Raw genomic sequence first — 14773 nt, 5'->3', positions numbered from 1 at the left:
CCAGTTAAAAGACACAAAGCCGTTTAGGTAAGAAATGATGGGTCTTAGACTAGGGCAGTGGCTGTGGAGATGGAAGTGGGCATATATGAGATGTGTTTTTGAGGTAATAACTATTAAGGGTTTTGTCTGGATTTGGGGGGACAGAAATAAGAAAACAACCAGAATTGAACTATTTTAACTTTTCAAAACTTCAGTTTCTTCATTTGTAAATTTGTAATATACAGCATGGTGGTCATAGTTAACAATACTGTGCTGTAGATGTGAAAGTTGCTAAGAAGGCGCTACTGTATAGCACAGGGAACTGTATTTAATACCTTGTAATGGCTTAATAATGAAAAAGAATTTGAAAAGGAAATATATATATATATATGAATCACTATGCTGTACACCAGAAATTAACACATTGTAAATAGACTATATTTCAGTTAAAATATGTGAATAGGAAAGAGACTAAAAGAAAATGTGTGCTAACAGCAGTTATCTCCGAGAGGAGGGATTATGTACAGTTATTTTCCTTTTTTATGATTTCTTGTGATTTCCAAATTTTCGGCAATATGTTAAGCATATAATTTAAAAATAAATCTCATGTAAAAATTTTAAAAAAGAAACTTGCTAAGAGGGTAAATCTTAAAAGTTCTCACAAGAAAAAACTTTTGTAACTATGTGAGGTGATGCATGTTCACTAGACTTACTGTGGTACTCATTTCACAGTATATACAGATATCAAACCATTATGCTGTACAACTCAAACCAACATACTGTTATATGTCACTTATACCTCAGTTAAGGAAAAAAACGAAGACTTCAAAGCCAGTAAGTGGTAGAATTGAGATTTAAAGCCAGAGAGCCTCCTGTGTCACTGCCCCTAATTACTGTGTTGTCCTGTCTCTGAGATGATGGAGGAGAGGCCTAGGCAGCCCAGGGAACACTAATCTGTTCTGGGGAGTGGGCCAGCGGAGGAGTCTCTGTGGAAGGGAGGTTTAAGCCATGACTGAATTAACAAGAGTCTATGCAGAGGAAACTGGGTGTGCAACGACCCAAGGTAGGAGACAGCAGTGTGTTCCGGGAACCGACTGCAGTGTGATTAGAAAGGGGGTAGTAAGAGGCAAAGCTGGGAGGGGCTGATGTCAGAGCACCAGGGCCTTTTCCCTAAGAGCAACAGGAAGCCAAAAGGTCACCGCAGGGGAGGCTTCCTCATCACCCCTCTGCTGCCGGACAGAGTGCAAATCTGAGGGAGTAGGGGTGGAATGCAGGTGGGGTTTGCTCCTGATTTCAATTTTCAGGATCAACTTATAGAGCAATGGTTTTCATCTAAGGATGGCATGGCACCACAGGGGCCATTTGGAAATGTGTAGAAATAATTTGGGCTGTTACTGTAATTGCAGATGGCAAAATCCTAGTCATGTGAGGCATGGCCCTCACCAAGGAAGAACTGTCCTCTCCCAAATGCCAAGGGGCCCGTAATGGGAAATCCTGCCACTGGCAAGGCACAAAAGGCTTCACTGTAGGAATATAAATGTTTTAGCCATGATTGTGCAAAAGCAATGGTATAGCTGAAAGAATTGGGAAGTGGAGGGGACAAGTGAGGGAAGTGGAAATTCAGGGGTGAAAATATATTTGTCTTACATAGTGAGCTGTCAAGGGCCACTACCTAAAGTTTATGGGACCAAAATAGATGGTTAAGTGTATTCGTGTTATAAAGGGAACCGAGAGAAAAGTCAAAAATAAAAATGTAACAAAAATGTGACGAGCAGAGAGAAAAGGAGAAGAAACAGTATAAAAAAGCTAAATTCCCAGCATTACCTGAGCACCGCTGAGGTTAATGAATCAAGAAATGGAGGCAGAAATGCAGTCGTTAGAATTATAGAGGAAAACGTTAGAAAATCAGGAGAAAAAGCAAAATTGGAGTTTGAGTTGAGGGGTGCAGAGTGGTAAGGGAAACTCTGGCTTTTTATTTTATCCCCTCTGAAATACTGTTTTATGTTTCTTTCCACCCGTACGTGTTGCTTAAGTCAGTGAACTTTAGTTTCCTGCCTTACTAAACCTCCCTCTATGGAGAGCGAATGGTTCTCTCACTCTCTGAGGAGCTGATGTTTAGCAGGGACCCACCCCAAACTACTGGCCACCTTCAGATAAGAGTCCAGAGTTTTCTAGTTTTGAACTGTAGCATCTCCTCATCCACATCGGGGCCGAATCCATAACTAGTTCCTTCTGAGGCTGTAAGAACTTCCCTGACCCCACCGGGTCTGGATCTAGTTTTCCTTAAGCAGCTGGGGAGCATCTGTGTGGTTGCTGGGAAAGTTGGAAGTCAGCCAAAGAAGAAAAGGGTACATTCTCTGGGGCATGTGCGGGGGGGGGGGGCTTGCTCCCATTCCATGGGAGACAGGGAAGAGCCGGGACTCACTCTAAGGAGCAGGAAGATGACTAAACAATCTGTGTTTTGTGAGGAGAGGATACAGGGGAGAAGGGTGGAGTGGGGCGGGCGGGGCATGAGCAGGAGTTAGAACCCAGCATGGCCTGAACCCTAACCCTCCAAACACCAGCTCTGCTGGGTCTCTATTGTCATTATTTTTCATAAGTCCGATTGGTAGAAGTACTTCTCTATTTTTCTTTTCTCTTTTTTAAAAATATTTCTTTCTTCTAGGCTGAGAACAACATATACTTTAATTACATATGAATCAATTTTTTTTGAAGTACAGTCTGTTTACAATGTGTTACTTTCTGGTGTACAGCATAGTGATTCAGTTATACATATATATACATTCTTTTTCATATTCTTCCATTATAGGCAATTATAAGGTACTGAATACAGTTCCCTGTGACTTCTCTATTTTTCTATATAGCCCTTCCATGAGACCATGAGATTATACTGTTGTTAGTGGCTTATGTATCTGTATCTTAACTTCCTATCATCTGTGATCTCCTTCTCAGAAATGGGCTCTGAGCCTCATTTATCTACATCCCCTGCACTGAGCATACACCTAATAAGTGCTGGTTGAATAAAGGAATAAATAAATGAATGGATAAATGAATAAGTAAATGAAAGTCAAATAAATGAATGAAATATTTATTATATTCTCCCTTTTTAAACCATTAGCAACACCAGGTGTGAAGTACAACCAAAACTCCATTATTTTCTGGTACATCCCTGATTATGTGGATCTAGTGTACGTTTGCTGTGTGTGTGTGTGTGTGTGTGTGTGTGTGTGTGTGTGTGTGTGTGTATTGTGGTTTTAAACTAATGTATAGCTACTGAACTTGGATTATTCACGTATTCCCTGTCTTTGGACTACTCTCAAGGAATCTAAATAATAAACAAGCAAACTCCCTAGGTGACCATTATTCTGAGAGACAGAAAACTGAAAAGAACTGAAGGGTATAACTTGTGCATCGCTGGGGACAGGGTGTGGGGATGGCGCTCCCAGCTTGAACAGAAGAAAAACAACACATCATCAGTTGAAAATAATTAAACAGAGATTCACTAACCCAGTGTAGCAACGGAAAATTACGGAAAGGTTTTACTATACCTTGGTAGGCATGGGCTTCTTAAAGGTGATTTCAGCTTGCATCCAGACGCCCCTTGGAGACTCCAGCACAGACCAGATCTTTTCTTGAACCACGTGGTTCTCTTCAAAGATATAAACTGCTAGGGTGTCACTCATTTTCAAAAACCCATAGATGGCATAATAAAAACGTAAACAATACTGCAAGTTTCCTGGCAGAGAGGGACCGTAGAGCCTTCCAATGTAGCCAGGCTGAGATGTAAACTTTGTGTTGGCCAGCAAGAAATACCCTGCAAACAGGACATAGCATTCAGTGCATCAGCAATGACAAACCTAAATAATCCAGCCCAGGTTATCAAGTGGGAAAACTTGGCTAAAGCAGTGGAATTTGCCAACAGAGATTATTTCCATAGGCTTTAAGTGATAGAAAGCATTTTCTAATGTCTGTGGCTTAAGTGATAGAAAATATCTATGTGACTCTTTTGCTAATAAACCTTTTCCAATTCTAAGTAAACTGTATAAACCAGTATACATTTCCAACTGCATATGCTCGGATTCCAGTTATCAATCAGGATTTATGCTTTTCATGAAGCAAAAAGGATGAAGTCATCTTGGGGCTCCCAGCTGCCTGGGTCAACCAGCCAACTTAGACTGAGTATCCAGTCTTCAGTGGCAGAGAACATAAAGACCAGGGCAGATTCTCCTTCTTACCTCTGCAATGACCAGTGGACAGGGAGAGATTACAGGGCCTGGCAGTCCTTGAGTGGGTGCAGCATGGGGTGGTTTGTATGTCTGGGCAGAGCTTACTACTCTCTTGGTTATATGTTAAACCTGCCCCTAAAAAGCAAATTTTTAATCAGATGGACCCTCCAAGGTGCTGAAGTTCAGAATTCTTCCCTGATTTCTTCTAAGTAATATAAAGAAAAAAATAAGATCACCAACACCACCTGCTCTACCACCCACAATGGTAGACTTAAAATAGGTCCATGGGTCCTATAAAGCTGGGGCAGAAAAGAACAAAAGATTACCTTACTTTTTTTCCTTTCCCTCTTCTGATCCTCCTTCACCAATTTTTTTGGGGTGTCTCAGTCTTTGCTATACAGTTTAGTTTTACCCCATTATCTAATCTGGCAAAAAATTCTTTGGTTATTTCACATGAGTGGTGTTAATGGACTGAATGGTGTCCCCCCAGATTCATATGTTGAAGCTCTAACCCCCAATGTGACTGTATTTGAAGATGGGGCCTTTAATAAAGGAGGCAATTAAGGTTAAATGAGGTTATAAGGGTGAGGTTTTAACTCCTTTGCCACTGGTGTCCTTAAAAGAAGAAAGAGACCACAGAGATCTCTCTCTCTCTCCACGTGCACACACACAGGAAAGGTCATGTGAGGACACACAAGAAGGCACCATCTACAAGGCAGGAAGAGAGATCTCACGAGAAACTCACCCTGATGGCGCCTTGAATGTGGACTTCCCAGCCTCCAGAACTGTGAGAAAATTAATTTCCGGTGTTTGTCACCCAGTCTGTGGTATTCTGTTATGGTAGCCCGAGCAGATGAACACAGGTGGCCATACAACAGCCAGAACGATCTTTCTGAAACTTTAATTTAATCCCTCTCTTCTCTATTTCAAACCTTTCCATGGCTTCTCTTTTCCTTTACAGTAAAATCCCCATCACTTACTCTGGCCTGCCACGCCCACAAGCTCGCTCCCTTTCTGAGTCCATTTTCCCCCACTCTCCTCCCCGTGGTGCAAGCACACTTAACCTTCCAATTTCTGGGGGCGTCAAGCTCTCTCCAAACTCCAGGCCTTCACACACCTGCTGCTCCCTCTGCCTGGGCCACTCCCACTCCCCCAGCTAAAACCCACTTCCCTGATTCCCCAGCCAACATAAGGTTCTTTCCTCTCTTCTCTCTCAGAGCTGACGCTTCATTTCTTTCACAGCCCACAGCACAGCTCGGACGCGTGACTTTATTGGTGTATATGTTTGTCCAGTGTTTCTGTTTCTCTTGCCTGTTGAAGTAACTGTCAGCCCACGAGAGTGGAATTCATACCTGATTTTTTCACTACTCTATTCCCCAGGGGTTAGTCTGGCCAAAGTCAGAATAGGTTTCTGTCCTGTAATTCTACCAGTGAGGCAATCTCTAAGCAAAAAATTCACAATTACAAGTATAAAATGGCCAGGGCCCCTTTCAAGGCTTTTCCCAAGCAAGTGAAGGGCCCTGAAACAAGCTTCATTGGCTGGTAAGTCAACCCAGTGCCCAGTATATAAATAACTGTCAAATAAATGAATTAGACACTAACCTTTTGAGAACAAACACTTTCCATCAGCCTCTACTGCAGTGGGCCTCACAAGGGCTGCCTTTAGAGTGATAGGTGATCCTTGTAAAAGGGGAGCTCAGACTGATTGCTAAGGGCTCCTTGTAGGTCTGCCCATCAAGTGCCCACTCAAGCATTTCCCAATAGCTGCAATGGCTCTGATGCTCCACTATATATTATTTATCGTAGTAAAACCCACATAACATTAAAGTTACCACTTTAACCATTTTAAAGCATATAATTCAATGGCATTTAGTACTTTCACAATGCTATCTACTTCCAGAATTTTTTATTTTTATTTTTTATTGAAGTATAGTCAATTTACAATGTTGTGTTAGTCTCTGGTATACAGCATAGCGATTCAGTTACACACACACACACACACACACATTCTTTTTCATTACAGGTTACTAAAAGATACTGAATATAGTTCCCTGTGACTCACAGACAGAAAACAAACTTATGGTTTTCAGGGGAGAAAAAGGGGGAAGGAATAAATTGGGAGTTTGGGATTTGCAGATACTAATTACTATATATTTCCAGAATATTTTCATCACCCCAAAAGGAAACTCTATACCCATTAAACAGTCACTACCCAGTTCCCCCTTCCCAGCCCCCGGCAGCCACTAATCTGCTTTCTGTCTCCATGGATTTGCCTATGCTGAATGTTTCATATAATTGGAATCTAATAGCTTTTTAAAGGTATTTCTCCAACTAGAGTGAAGAGCAAGATAATTTCTGAAGTTTGACTATTTAATTAACTGGTAAATACTGCTATTAGCACAGTAGCTTGAATTCCAGTTTTGAAAAATGGTCAAACACAAGATTACCATTATCTTTGGTTCTTCACAGCTGCCCCTGCCCCTACCTCCCTTTTGAAAGTCAGGGTCTCCGTAAGAATTTTTAAAATTAATTAATTTATTATAATGGAGGTACTGGGGATTGAACCCAGACCTCTGCATGCTAAGCATGCGCTCTACCACTGACTGTATCCACCCACCTCAGTGAGAGTGTTGAATGGAGCATGAATACTACCCACCATCACCCCCAACCACGTCCCCACACAACAGACTCCTGATTTACCTAAGCCTGAAGTGTGGTCTCCTGCTCGATACATGTTTGGTTTTACTTTCACTCGGGTCCAGCCTGGACCTTCTTTGTCTTGGTAAAAGTTGCAGAGATCTTCCTCAAAATTGCAGCTGGCTTCTATAGCACTGAAAGGAAGCTCTAAGCAAAGGAGAACTAAAGTTAAAACAAGTCAAACCCAAGGATCTCAAAGGACTACATCAACTGATTAACAAATATGTACACATTTGCACCAGGCGAGCTTGGTGAAGTAACACACAACAAAAATATTTTTACCCTAATGGCATGCTGATAGGTTAGCATCAAACCCACATTTCAGCATGACAGGAAAATTGTTCCTTTCCTCCCTAAAGGGATGGAAAGGAGGAGCTCTGTTCACATTCTCTATAAAAATAAAGTACCAGACCACAAAGGAAATTTCCTGTCCTGATGTAAAGACTGGGAGCAGTTATTCACATACTTCCTCACAATTGAAAATTCATTCATATAAAATTAAAAAGAAAGAGGAAAAGTAAAGATTTTATAGACTTCTTAATTTCTCTTGAAGACAGATATTTCAGAAATAATATTTTCCAGAAATAATTTTCCTTTGTTGATCAATTTGTGTCAGAAGCACAGCCACTGTCTATTTATAATTGACAATAGTAGTAGGAGCTGATCTGTTGGAAGAAAATCATTACTCAGTATAAATCACACCGTTCAAACAGTCACACCAATTCTGTCATGCGAACTGCTATAATTTTGGCTCTTGCTGAGTTCTGCTGTCATTTACTCTGGTCTTTAAACACCACCTCATCCCAGATTGCCTGGGGAAAGGGAACGTAAAAGATTTGTGTTCTTTCAATAATAACTTTGTCCTAACAACAAGTCATCGTAACTTGGCTGCGCAGATTGCTGTCTGAGTCCAGAGAGGGTGTTACTGCAGTGGTTTGGGACACAGTCAGTCAGTGTAGCCAAGCCTGACACATACTGGTCTAACCTTTTAGGGCCAGTGAGAGAGGGCACTGTTTTGAATAAGCGGAAAATCATCTCTAGAGAAACACTTGAATTCTGGGTGTGGGGACCTGATGAAACAGAGAGCTGTTTAGGGACAAAGACTCACTATTCTCTCAATTTGTCAATTTCCAAAGCAAGAAAAGATTCCACTGGGCTGAGGAGCTGGCCCGGACAAAGAGGATAAAAGACACAAGACAACCAAATGCTACAAGGGATCCAAAATTCAATCTTGATCCTGGAAAACAAATAGCTATAGAGGACTTCATTGGGGCAACTGGTGAAATTAGTGTATGGACTATAGGTTAGTTGATAATATTGTATTGGTGTTAAATTTCCTGAAGTTTATAATTATCCTATACCATGTTAGAGAATGTGTTTAGTTTTAGAAAATATCCACTGAAGTATTCAGGGGTCAAGGGACATAATGTCTGCAACCTACTCTTGAACGGTTGATAAAAGCAAATGTGGCAAAATGGTAAAAATTTGTAAATCTGGGTGAAGAGTATACAGGAGTTCTTTATCATATGCTTGCAAATTTTGTCTGAGTTTAAAATGATAAAAAGTCAAATGTTTTTAAATGCTAAACTTAAAAAAGTAAGTGACTAACACCACATACAAGAAAAGAATAGGAAGAAAATATTCCTATCTCATGGGAACCTGATCGTATCTGAGACAATACGCCCTAGCAAGTGCATAAGGAGAGGCCCCCTCATAGGAGGAAAGGAGGAGAATTCTCAGTGCTCTAAGATTGTGGGTTAGCCCACACACTGCTCTGTTTGAGTCTGTCTGCATCAGGGTGTATCTTTAAGCCATTAAGATGAAGTCACAAAGATATTCATATGATAATGAAGATGATGTCATACAAACAAGGATCCTTTGACATGCCGGCCATGGAGATTTGAGCCCATGAGCAACCCTATGATGATCTCCAGTCTTAGTCACCCCTTCTGTCACCTAATGAAAAAGCAGATGGAAATTCAGGATCTACAGATGGCCATCTAGCTCAGAAAATGGCGTGACACTCCCAAAAGCCATGTATAAAGAGAACGGAAGGTCAGTAAAATTCCTCAGTGTATCCCAAGGACTACACATCTGGGTGTCCACAAGAGGACCATAAGCCATTTACTAGGTGTGTCGGAGGGGGTGAGGGGTGGTATGAAGACTTGAAAGGAAGCAAAGATCAGTTCTCTCCATGGTGACAAACTGAGTCACACAGAGAAGATTTCTCTGAGGATGTGATTATGTTCTTTTGCTAAACACTTAGTCCTAGCAACGGATTTGTCTGAGGTCCTGAGAAGGTCTGATAAAAAGAAAACCTCAACAGCATAACTCAGTGCCTAAATCCTTGCCCCCAGAATGCTTCTTCTAGCATGTGACCATATCTAATTCCTGAAGATGGTGCCAGAGGGCCTCTGTGTGACCCAAAATGAGTTCCCCAAAGATCTGTGTGCATGGAAAGCCTTTGCTTCAGGCTTGTTTCAGAAGCATGAGTCAGGTGGTGGTCACAATTGAACTTGGGGAGGCACAGTGACATATCTGAAGCACAGGGAGGAAACAGAGGCAATTAGAAGCCCATGAGCATCAGTTGAACACCCCTGCCTCCCCAAAAGAGAAAGTCCCTTTGAGCTACATATCAAAAAGCATCACAATGTGAGATTTAGTTAATTACTTGATTTCTGACATTTGAAATTTTCAGAATTGAGAAGCTTTGAAGATAATCGAATCAGACTGGGGGATGTTACAGCTTGAGAAGAATGGCTGCGAGGATTTCTCATCTTTTCCTCTGCTCCGTGGAGTTCATGGAGATGAACTCAATATCAGTCCCAGAGCTCTAAGAGGCTTATCAGCCCCTGTAGTGCTAGCCACTTTGGGCATTGTGTGCTCTTTAGGTGGCTAAACTTGCACACTGGTTTTATTTTAGCACAAGCCAGCCCAAAAGCAGGCTGGGACAGCTCAAAGCTGGCAAGGGAAGAGAAAGAGAGTGAGTGGACCTGGCACCAGACGGAGGAATCATGATGGAGCAGGGCTAGGCCACCGACCAGGCTAGTGAGACGCTTGGGGGCCTCAGAGCTAAGGAAGCCTGTGGCACCTTCAGCTATAACCTAGGCAACAGTTGGAGCCAGGTGTCCAATTAGACAAGAAGTCTGGGCAGTGTGTTGTTGTGACCTTCCCCAATATGGGGGTTTAGGTCCAGGTGAACACCCTTTGAGAGGTGTATCCATGAGCTTCAGGATCCTCCCAGGCCCTGGCCCGGGTTGGGATGAACCCAAGCTCAGAGAGGAAGTTAGGTCTGCACATGGCAGACAGTGGGGTTCTCAGTTTGGGGGCTGGGCATTCAGGCAGGATTCCTAGAAGTGGGTGGGATCACCTATTAGGTATTTAAGGACTTACAGACTAAAAGGAGAGCTTATTCCTATGATCCAGACTCTAGGCCAAATGTGGTGGGGAGGGGAAGTTTATGGGTGGAAAAGGCTTGGAAAGGGAAGAGCTATAACTCAAGCTGGAGGGTGGGGTGAGGTCTCACTGACCTTTGGAGGCATCCTAGGGGAATACTTGGGGAGTGACATGCCACTGGTGCTTAAGACCTGTGACTCTGTGATGGGCCTCAGGTCTGAGAAACTGGATTAATGCTAAGAGCAACCAGATGGTGGGAAGAAGATGCTTCATGTGTTGAAATAATTCCTGTCTCAGCCCATTAGGGAGATGAGAGAAGAAGACTGTAGGTCCAGTTGGGAAAAGCAGAGACAAGTCTGGAGCTAATCAAGATAAGGAAAAGAATGTTGGCACCTGTTATAAAACAGAAGGGCATAAACTGTGAAATGTAAGAGGAAGCATGAAAACTAGAGGGCTTAGCTTCTAAGGCTCAGAATGGCCCACAGCTGCTTAATGAATGGTGCAAAATTGGCTCTAGCTTACACATTCATCCAGGCAGTGCCCTTTGCTGGTTCTCTTTAGCTTCAGTCTGATCCCCTGTTCTTTAAAGAATAGATGGGAGTATTTTGAAAATTAAGTAAATAATATTAGGTCTCATGCCTAAGCATTTTCTGTGTGTCATACTCTGCTAAGGCTGTCCAGACATTAACTCATCAATCTTCCCGACAAACTATGACATAGATTCTTCCATCCTTGTCTCATAAATGTAGAAACAGAGTCTCAGAGAGGTTAATTAACATGCTAAAGGTCACGCAGCTTGTAAATGACAGAGTAGGGATGGGAGTCCAAAGTCCTGGTTCTCAAACATAATGCTTTGATCATGCAGTTAAGCCATTTTAAAGCAAAGTTGTTTTGTTGGGAAGTTCTGGAGACCGATATGGAGCCTTGTTTAACTTAATTATATAAAAATGTGAAGCCTTGGTGGTCCCTACAGAGGAAGGGTCTTTGTGTGGCCTAGATTTTACAGACTGAGGGATCACCAGTACTCTTAACAAATGGTCCTTATTTTGCTGGCATCTTTCTTTTCACCAGTCAGTAGGAAAGAGCTCATATCTATTCTATATCTTTTTTTTTTAAGGGATAACATTTCTAAACATTACTTCTAAGGTAACTTAGTAGATTCTATCACCTTCCAGCTGCCTCTTCACCCTATCCCCTACCCAATACAGATGCTGAATAAACACCTCTTCTCCCACATGTATAACCCGGAAATATAAAAACAGTTCAACATAAATGCCTAGTGACTGAGAAGAGAAACTTTCTAAAAATAATGATAAAGAGGTCGTGAAACTGTTACTAACATCACTGAAATATCAGCTGATAGAATGCAGGAGCAATCAGGTTTAGAGAAGTACAACAGTTTTGGTTTCTGTGTTCTGTCAAATTTAGAGACAGTTTTATTCTTTGATTACAGCTTGTATTAAATCATTTTAATGACAATATATAAATATGTAAATCTAGTCTGGTTCTCTCTCACTAATTTTTTTCAAATTAGAATTAGTAAAAATAATATTTGGTATCAGCTAATTAGTATGTTTCTCTATAATTTGGAGTAACAGTTTAACTTGAGTAGAAAATTCTGTCTTTCTCAATTTCCTTGCTTATAGAATGTATTTAAAACTATATTAAATTAGAAACTAACTCTATCTTAAGTGAAAGTTAGACTACAAGGGCCAAGTTCAAAAATTTACTTCCCATGCTCCAAAACCCAGAATGAAGTCCCCTTAATAAGACAGATGACCACAGTATCTCCCTAGGGCCTCTCCAGGAAACAAATCCACAAAAGGTAAGGTCAATTGCATTCATCTGGGTTATCATTAATATAGTGTTACCCTTCTTATTTCTAATTCACTTTGAATCGATCTGCTTGCCTATTTTGCCAGAAAGTAAAAATTTCCTCTCTTTTCCAAACACTAAGCTTATGAAAATTATAAAACTGGCCATGATACAATAACACAAGTGTTCACTTAGAAAGAGAAATTCAATTGAATACATACTATGAGGCCAAAAACCATCATACAGATGTATACCAAGCACTAGCATCTTTAAACATGAGGACATTTAAAGATCTTGGATTCATAAAGTTAGAATTTTTATAATTCTACTCAGTAGGTTTTGAGAGTTTTTTTCCCCACCTACCCATCCACCTGTCTATGGACCCAAGATACCCTTTAAAAAGACAGATTGAGTGGGAGGGAGTTAGCATTATTTGATTTTCATTTCTTAGTAAGTCAGGAAGATGAAAGCTCTTTGTCACATGATGACCGACCTGCGTTGTCAGAAAAATTACACTCACTGTGTGAGGGGATAAAAGAATAATATACCAGAAAAATGACTATTTGGTTAAACACTTTTTTAAGGATAACAGGAAAGGTGAGGAAGTTAGAAGGAATTAAAGCAAGTTGTGATTGCAGGCATCTATTGAGAAAGGAAAATTCCACATGTGAGAAAGAAGACGAGAGTGCATACCTGTCTGGTTTTGGCAGTGAACAGGAGAGAAAGAAATATCATCCAAGGCAACATACCCGCCTTTGGGACCATTGAAGGCAACTTCAAAAATAACCTGCAGAGGAAAGCGACAAACCGTTACTTATGTGTATATTTTCTGTTAGGTTTGAGTGCTTGTAACTATGATTTTAAATGATGTGTCAATCAAGCCTGGTGATGCCAAGTTACAGGTACTTAACGAATCATGCTCCTAAATATAGGCATTCCGGCAGCTCCTTCCTCAACCCACAGTTTCTTTTGGGGAGAGTGAATTCTAAGCCCTAAGTTGCATTTTATGGGTGGATATTTCCCCCTCCCTTGAGTATCCAAGTACCTCCATCACTTTCTGCTAGAACTATAGAACTGACAATTTGCATTACGAGCTTTAGTTAAAGAAGCAATAGGCTGCATGCAGAAAGCAGGCTAGCTTCGCCCTCCGCCCTTTACAGAGAACTAAGCCCCTCCCAGGTCCTTTCCCTTTTTCATGCATAAGATTCTATGTCCATCTGGACAAAGATGCAGCAATCAGAGATGATCACTGGATGGCTAAGGCAAAATCAGGCCCAGAAATCCTGTGCATGGATGTTAGGATTTCAGCATGTCCAGGCACGTTCAAATGGTTAGAGAGAACCCAGGGGTGTTAATGACGTCAGCCCCTTTAGTTGTACTCTGTTCTCTGCCACCAACTTTAACTATGAGTTCCATCAACGACCTTCTGTTTGTGACCATGGGGATCAGGTGGGGTGAATACAGCATTCATCTGTGCTGGGAAAACCACTCAAGTGTGCAGTCTACTCTGCTGAACTGATGACATGAGAGCATATAGTGTTGAGCAGGAGGTGGAAACTCAAATGTCTGCTGGGGCCAGGCAGGTAATTTAAATGTTTGATAAAGGTTTGGTCTGATGCAGCAGGAAAGGGGCTGACTGTGTGAGATGGGGAGCAAGGCTCATCTAAGGGGGCGGCTGCTACCAAGCTTCGTCAATGGCTGATGTGTGGGAACTCAGGCCTCTCATGCCTGGATCTACCAAATTGTCAAGAGGACCTGGATCTCTGGATTTTCATTTGACATCTTTGGATTTTTCAGTGTTACCATTAATTCAAAAACTAAAACAAACATGCAAAAAACAAACAAAGAAACAAATACCACTACAGCAACCAGGCAGATCACTGCAGGCTGGATTTGACCCAGAGGCCTTCAGTTTTCAACCTCTTCCAAAGAGAATGGTGTCTTGGAGGCAGACAGATAAGAATTCAAACCCCATTTCCATCACTTACTAGGTAGATGACCTGGGGTACATTGCTAACTCTTCCAGGGCCGTGCTTTTCTTATTTCTAAGATAGGTATAATAACACCTACCTTGTAGGACTTGAGGTGATGAAATGAGATCATGTATACAAAATCCTAGCATGGAGTCAGGTGCATAACGTGCTCTGAACTGAATCCATGCCTTTTCCTCCAGGGTGACCCTGTCGTGAACCCACATTCAGGTTTGAGCCTAGTTAGCCACTAATTTAACTCCAGCAGGTCCCTTCTCCCCTCTAGGTCTCCGTTTCTTAATTTTTGAAGAAAGAGTTTGGACAAGATGGTCCCTTTCAGCTTAACGATGGTCCTTAGACACATGGCCTCTGCAAACTCTAAGAGGGGTCCTGGAAGCTTGTCACTGGCAACAGAGGAAGAGCTGAGAACAAAGGGAACAGATGTGGACGAATGAGAAGATGCAGATTAAGTCTGCAAACCAAACACATGTCCATGACATTTCGTTTTCAAGGTGCTCACTGATAAAGCCAAAGATGGAAGTGATCTAACTCAGCCTGCAGAATATTTCAGATCATAATTTGCAAATCAGCCCCCGGGCTAATGTGTTCTCTCTCATTCAGAAAGAGGGTCTCAAATGTTTGTTTTCCTTTCAAAAATTGATTTGAGAACCTGAGGACATTAAATTAACT

The 14773-nt window shown here is 41.5% G+C and overlaps 1 protein-coding gene and 1 long non-coding RNA gene across 5 annotated transcripts in view; one reads left to right on the top strand and one right to left on the bottom strand.

Annotated features, from left to right (window-relative positions):
• Positions 1-14773, bottom strand: part of MAMDC2 (MAM domain containing 2) — a 140737-nt gene that overhangs the window by 41190 nt on the left and 84774 nt on the right. For all 4 annotated transcript variants that reach the window (XR_001459587.3, XM_072959574.1, XM_006209396.3 and 1 more), the window contains exons 7-9: positions 12807-12900; positions 6906-7049; positions 3528-3793 (exon numbers count right to left, since the gene is read on the bottom strand). Coding sequence is in view for 3 of the 4 variants with exons in the window: in XM_072959574.1 (XP_072815675.1) it covers positions 3528-3793; positions 6906-7049; positions 12807-12900 (504 nt within the window). In the remaining variant the exon portion in view is untranslated. The remainder of the gene's footprint in view (positions 1-3527; positions 3794-6905; positions 7050-12806; positions 12901-14773) is intronic.
• LOC140696051 (uncharacterized) lies at positions 8579-11777 on the top strand. The gene is made up of 2 exons (XR_012072008.1): positions 8579-8957; positions 9601-11777. It is a non-coding gene; the product is annotated as an uncharacterized lncRNA (long non-coding RNA).

Source organism: Vicugna pacos, chromosome 4, assembly GCF_048564905.1.
Source record: "Vicugna pacos chromosome 4, VicPac4, whole genome shotgun sequence".
Classification (NCBI taxonomy): Eukaryota; Metazoa; Chordata; class Mammalia; order Artiodactyla; family Camelidae; genus Vicugna; species Vicugna pacos.
This window is presented reverse-complemented; position numbering and strand designations above follow the sequence as displayed.